At 42.3% G+C, this 6,298-nt stretch overlaps 1 protein-coding gene across 1 annotated transcript; it reads left to right on the top strand.

The window, feature by feature from the left end:
* The first annotated feature begins 229 nt into the window (after positions 1-229).
* LOC139566904 (glycoprotein hormones alpha chain 2) lies at positions 230-1,579 on the top strand. Its single transcript, XM_071388276.1, has 4 exons — positions 230-362; positions 496-608; positions 849-1,024; positions 1,228-1,579. The coding sequence occupies exons 2-4, from the start codon at positions 518-520 to the stop codon at positions 1,303-1,305; spliced, it is 345 nt and encodes a 114-aa protein (XP_071244377.1). The 5' UTR covers positions 230-362; positions 496-517; the 3' UTR covers positions 1,306-1,579.
* Positions 1,580-6,298: the final 4,719 nt, after the last annotated feature.

The raw sequence follows: 6,298 nt of genomic DNA, 5'->3' as shown, positions 1-6,298 counted from the left end.
ATAAGGCAAAAGACCATGAACATAAGTTAAACTAATGAACCAATGATCCTGCCTCGTCTTCCGTACGACCGAACAGCAGTTACCTAGCAACATCCCACCTGTAAAAGGGATTAGAAGCTTCCATCCATAGTCAAGATGGAAGTGTGTTTTGACTTTCGACTACGTGTGCAGTTCCTTTTTTCATTTAAAGGATTAGAGCAGGTAGCCAAGTGGCCAATGCCTCACAGATAACACTGATAAGGTTGGAGGGGTTCACCTAATCCCGGTCGAGCACATGGGCAGAGGGACAGCGGTATAAAAGTTCATGGAGGGAGAAGTAGGGTCTACACTGAACAGGCTTCCACCAAGAGAAACATACACAGGTAATGCTTTTTTCCATTCACTATGTTGTGTTTCCAATGTAGTGTTTCACTGCTGGTTTTTGTGTTCATGAGTTGTCAAATTTTGAGATGAATAAGGCTGGTTTTGAATGATTTTGTTCATGTTTCCTGTCAGGATATTGCCACCTGTCACTAAAATGTGCGTGTTGAAGTCAACTGGAGTATCCCTCATCCTGTCCGTACTTCTATTCATCGCAGACTCTTACCCAAACAGCGACAAGACAAACAGTAAGTTTTACGTGACAAGAACTGTTTTTGTTGATGGTTTATGTGTTCTGGAAACAAAATGACCAGTGAGTTGTTCTGTTGTCATTACAGTGAGAGAATATAAATTGCTATATTACCTCCTTATTCCCAAACTGTGGTCTTACAAAGGAAGAGAGCCACACATTGGTGATGCATGGTGCAGCTTAAAATCAGACTATTCAATATATTCTCAATTGATTTACGTCTTCATTATCTTCACAGTGGGCTGTGAGGAATGCACACTGAAACCGAACACAATATTCCCCAACATCATGCAGTGTACAGGCTGCTGCTTCTCCAGAGCTTATCCAACCCCACTACGGTCAAAGCAAACCATGCTGGTCCCCAAGAACATCACCTCTGAAGCCACATGCTGCGTTGCAAAAGAAGGGGAAAGGGTAAGACAATATTTAGCTAATAAGGTAGTTGGGATTGATATTCTCTGCTACACAAAGTTTGATCATCTGACATGACGACATTCCTAGTATAACGCAACATGGCATCTAAACGTATAATTGAAAACAACTCAAATGAACCTGACTGTTTTTATTTTAAACCATCTATCTTTCACTTGATTCTTTCTCTTCTTCTCCCCTCTCAGGTTACCACCAAGGATGGCTTCCCGGTGACGAACCACACCGAGTGTCACTGCAGCACCTGTTATTACCATAAATCATAAACTGTCTGTAAGGGCTGGAAATCGCCTTGTCGTAGAAGTAAAATGTTGGCAACAGATTATATATTTTGCAGTACTTATTACTGAAGTTCCTTGTGTTTCAAGAGAAATCCCATATTAGGAAATCATTGTGATCCACAAAAGGTAATATTCTGCGGATAATATTTATAGTGCTCTTATGGTTGCAAAGATATAAAGCTGTATTCCTGTACTGTGTTAATTAAAAGTAGAATGTACTGTATGAATTGAATACTGATTAAAATGCCAATTAACATGATTGCATCACTTCCTCCCAGCCAACTCAGCTTCATCACACTGTATTGGTGCCGGATGCTGAATGCACACACACACACACATACATAAACACACACACACGCAGGCACACACACAGTCTTTCTTCTTCTTCCTCCTCCCCCTTACTGACTTAAGTCAATATAATTTAGGATGCTAAACTATAGGGTGTGTAGCCTCTTGTAAAAACAAGCGTGCCCACTCCAGGAACGGAAGATGGAAGGTCAAATAAGAACATGTCTCCTTCCTGTGAAACTTTTCAATTTCTTCAAAGAAATACAGTAAATACACACTGAACATACACAGATCATCATTCCAGCCATGAGCCTGTCCTCCTCATTTCTCCCACCACTGGCCTGCACTGGTTGCAAGTGAGTGAAAATGTACCTTTCAGTCGTTCATACATTCATATTTTTTGTTAAGACGAGGATACCAAAAGCATTATGCACAGCTCATAATTTTTGGTCAGACGATTTTGCTTTGAGTTGATTGTTTTCTTTCTGAATGTCGATAGTACATTATTCAATGCTTATAATATGAGTCATACCCCGTAATATGAAGGATATGAGTGAAATTCTTATGCTATTAACACAGCACAGTCTGTCTAAATGCTGACTACAGTCACTTTCTTTAGAAAGCTCATGTAATAAATGGTTTCCTGGATATCCAAACTTGGCTCATCTTAAATCGGCCAATGGACAACTGATTCCCAGAGGGCCTTTTGTCAGTCACCACACCGTGTGTGTTTGTGGGTGTGCAAGCATATGTTTGTGTGTGGCTTGTGTAGGCAATGTAGTTTAGTTTAGGGTGTATGTGTGTGTGTGTGTGGGGGGGGGGGGGGGTGTAAACATGTGGCTAAAGACAAAAAAAACACAGCTCACACATTTTTTGTTGTTGGTTTCTTTGGTAAACAACCTAATTAAACATTTTAGATAAACATGTCACCACCATATCCTTTTGGAAACAGTTATCTTATTGTAAGGATTCGTTTTTACCCTCGTAAATTACACGTATTGACCAACCCCATTTTGAGAAAAATCGACTTTATCTATTTTACGGACCCCAAAACTATCACATACTGATAGTTGCCGATATCACCAAATGAAGATTGCACAAAACTAATTGCTTAATTATATGAAATGGGATGTAAGGAAACTTTCTTAGCTGACCACTTACTTTTGGGGGGACTGAATAACTTGATACAGATGGACATCTAGTGGTGCAAAGTGGCAACATCAACACTTCATCCTTGCTACATGAGCCATGTTATAATTCCCTGGTGTAGGGTGTTTGCCTTTCACGTCGGCGACCTGGTTTGCTTTCCTGCCCAGCTTTTTGCTACTTTGGTGTCAGAGTGGGATGCGCCTTCTCTGTTCGGAGGGGTCAGTTTAGGAATGTTTGCTATATGAGCCACGTTACAATTCACACAAAGTGAGTTAACCCTATTGGTGTGATGCATAGGCTGTTCGCCTTTCCCGCCAGCCACCTGTGTTAATTTCCCTGCTCCGCTGTTGATTGCAGTAGGTATAATACATGAGTTTAATACAACATGAGTTGAAAAAAGGGGACAACAATTAGCATAGAGCAGGACTCCAGTTGTTCTATTGTTAACCTCCAATAGAATGGCGTAATATAATTGTTATGGAATCGACTAGACCAGTGGTTCCCAAACGTTTTATGAATAAGAATATGTACATAAAAATATATATGGATGAGCGATGGCCGAACGGCATAGGCAAGATGCAGTAGATGGTATAGAGTACAGTATATACATATGAGATGAGTAATGTAGGGTATGTAAACATTATATAAAGTGGCATTGTTAAAGTGACTACTGATACATTTATTACATCCAATTTTTAATTATTAAAGTGGATAGAGATTTGAGTCAGTGTGTTGGCAGCAGCCACTCAATGTTAGTGATGGCTGTTTAACAGTCTGATGGCCTTGAGATAGAATCTGTTTTTCAGTCTCTCGGTCCCCGCTTTGATGCACCTGTACTGACCTCGCCTTCTGGATGACAGTGGATGACAGTGGATTGAACAGGCCTTCCTGTGACATCGGGTGGTGTAGGTGTTCTGGAGGGCAGGTAGTTGGCCCCCGGTGATGCGTTGTGCAGACCTCACTACCCTCTGGAGAGCCTTACGGTTGTGGGTGGAGCAGTTGCCGTACCAGGCGGTGATACAGCCCAACAGGATGCTCTGGGTTATTTATGAATTAGAAGGACCAATAAAAAGGGATAAAAACGTAAGTGCTGGATTTTTGGCCGGTAGCAACCACCACACTGTGTCCATTCAGAACACGAGGAAGCAGTAGTTCCAGTTCAAGGGTTTCATGAAGATCCACACACACACATACAACACCACTCTCTCTGATACTAATTGTGGTTCTGTAAAGAAAAGAGGAGAACTTAGGCTGTAGCACAGTATTGGAAAAAATGCCTATTTGCATGTCAACAAATTAAACAGGCTTTGTGGACCCAAACACATGATTGATGCACAAAGAAACAATAGAGCAATGTAGAAACATCTACACATTATAAAACATAATAAGCATGAGCGATCTGCAACTAAAATTTGCCTAGCACAACAGACAAATGCTAACAAATGCTAATTGCTAATAAGCATGCTAAATAGTCATGCATTCCGGGTGACAAAGCTGATGCTAATGATAACGTTAGAGGGAGTACGCGAGCTTGCTAGCTAGCAAGTTTAACACAAAATATACAGTGGGGAGAACAAGTATTTTATACACTGCCGATTTTGCAGGTTTTCCTACTTACAAAGCATGTAGAGGTCTGTAATTTTTTATCATAGGTACACTTCAACTGTGAGAGACGGAATTTAAAACAAAAATCCAGAAAATCACATTGTATGATTTTTAAGTAATTAATTTCATGCATTTTATTGCATGACATAAGTATTTGATCACCTACCAACCAGTAAGAATTCCGGCTCTCACAGACCTGTTAGTTTTTCTTTAAGAAGCCCTCCTGTTCTCCACTCATTACCTGTATTAACTGCACCTGTTTGAACTCGTTACCTGTATAAAAGACACCTGTCCACACACTCAATCAAACAGACTGCAACCTCTCCACAATGGCCAAGACCAGAGAGCTGTGTAAAGACATCAGGGATAAAATTGTAGACCTGCACAAGGCTGGGATGGGCTACAGGACAATAGGCAAGCAGCTTGGTGAGAAGGCAACAACTGTTGGCGCAATTATTCGAAAATGGAAGAAGTTCAAGATGACGGTCAATCACCCTCGGTCTGGGGCTCCATGCAAGATCTCACCTCGTGGAGCATCAATGATCATGAGGAAGGTGAGGGATCAGCCCAGAACTACACGGCAGGACCTGGTCAATGACCTGAAGAGAGCTGGGACCACAGTCTCAAAGAAAACCATTAGTAACACACTACGCCGTCATGGATTAAAATCCTGCAGCGCACGCAAGGTCCCCCTGCTCAAGCCAGCGCATGTCCAGGCCCGTCTGAAGTTTGCCAATGACCATCTGGATGATCCAGAGGAGGAATGGGAGAAGGTCATGTGGTCTGATGAGACAAAAATAGAGCTTTTTGGTCTAAACTCCACTCGCCGTGTTTGGAGGAAGAAGAAGGATGAGTACAACCCCAAGAACACCATCCCAACCGTGAAGCATGGAGGTGTAAACATCATTCTTTGGGGATGCTTTTCTGCAAAGGGGACAGGACGACTGCACCGTATTGAGGGGGGGGATGGATGGGGCCATGTATCGCGAGATCTTGGCCAACAACCTCCTTCCCTCAGTAAGAGCATTGAAGATGGGTCGTGGCTGGGTCTTCCAGCATGACAACGACCCGAAACACACAGCCAGGGCAACTAAGGAGTGGCTCCGTAAGAAGCATCTCAAGGTCCTGGAGTGGCCTAGCCAGTCTCCAGACCTGAACCCAAAAGAAAATCTTTGGAGGGAGCTGAAAGTCCGTATTCCTCAGCGACAGCCCCGAAACCTGAAGGATCTGGAGAAGGTCTGTAAGGAGGAGTGGGCCAAAATCCCCGCTGCAGTGTGTGCAAACCTGGCAGGCCCATATCTACCTGTACATACTACCTCAATCAGCCCGACTATCAGTGTCTGTATGTAGCCTCGCTACTTTTATAGCCTCGCTACTGTATATAGCCTCGCTACTGTCATTTTTCACTGTCTTTTACTGTTGTTTTTATTTCTTTACTTACCTATTGTTCACCTAATACCTTTTTTGCACTATTGGTTAAGCATTACAGTGTAAGGTCTAAACCTGTTATATTCGGCGTACGTGACAAATAAACTTTTATTTGATTTGATATTTGATGCTAACACACGCACTCTACACACACGTACACATGCATTTTGTATTGTAGATATGTAGTGGTAGAGTAGTGGCACACACTTTATGTGTTGTAAAAAGTGTTATGAAATGTAATGTCATGTAATATTTTCTATTGTATATCACTGTAACTGCATAGCAAACCAGGTGTCTGCTTACAGGGTTGCTCTCAATCCTTTCAGGGGTTTGCCGGTACTTGCTTGGTCTACTTTTGAGACCGAATCACTACACAGGCTGGGAGTATTCCTTTTGCCTCAAAGCTATCAAACTGATCCATCCCGGAGCCCAGCAACAAAATATCTTGAGACCACCAAATGAACAGTGTTAGAGAGGTCCAGTTGGACTGCCTGAAGTGCAATGCTTG

Source organism: Salvelinus alpinus, chromosome 39 (genome assembly GCF_045679555.1).
Source record: "Salvelinus alpinus chromosome 39, SLU_Salpinus.1, whole genome shotgun sequence".
Taxonomy (NCBI): domain Eukaryota; kingdom Metazoa; phylum Chordata; class Actinopteri; order Salmoniformes; family Salmonidae; genus Salvelinus; species Salvelinus alpinus.
Note: the sequence above shows the minus strand (reverse complement) of the source record. Positions and strands in the feature narration are given on the sequence as shown.

Coding starts and splice junctions, on each gene's coding strand:
- LOC139566904 (XM_071388276.1), top strand. CDS start 518: ATGTGCGTGTTGAAGTCAACTGGAGTATCCCTCATCCTGTCCGTACTT. Junction 609..848: donor AAACAGCGACAAGACAAACA/GTAAGTTTTACG, acceptor TTATCTTCACAG/TGGGCTGTGAGGAATGCACA. Junction 1,025..1,227: donor TTGCAAAAGAAGGGGAAAGG/GTAAGACAATAT, acceptor CTCCCCTCTCAG/GTTACCACCAAGGATGGCTT.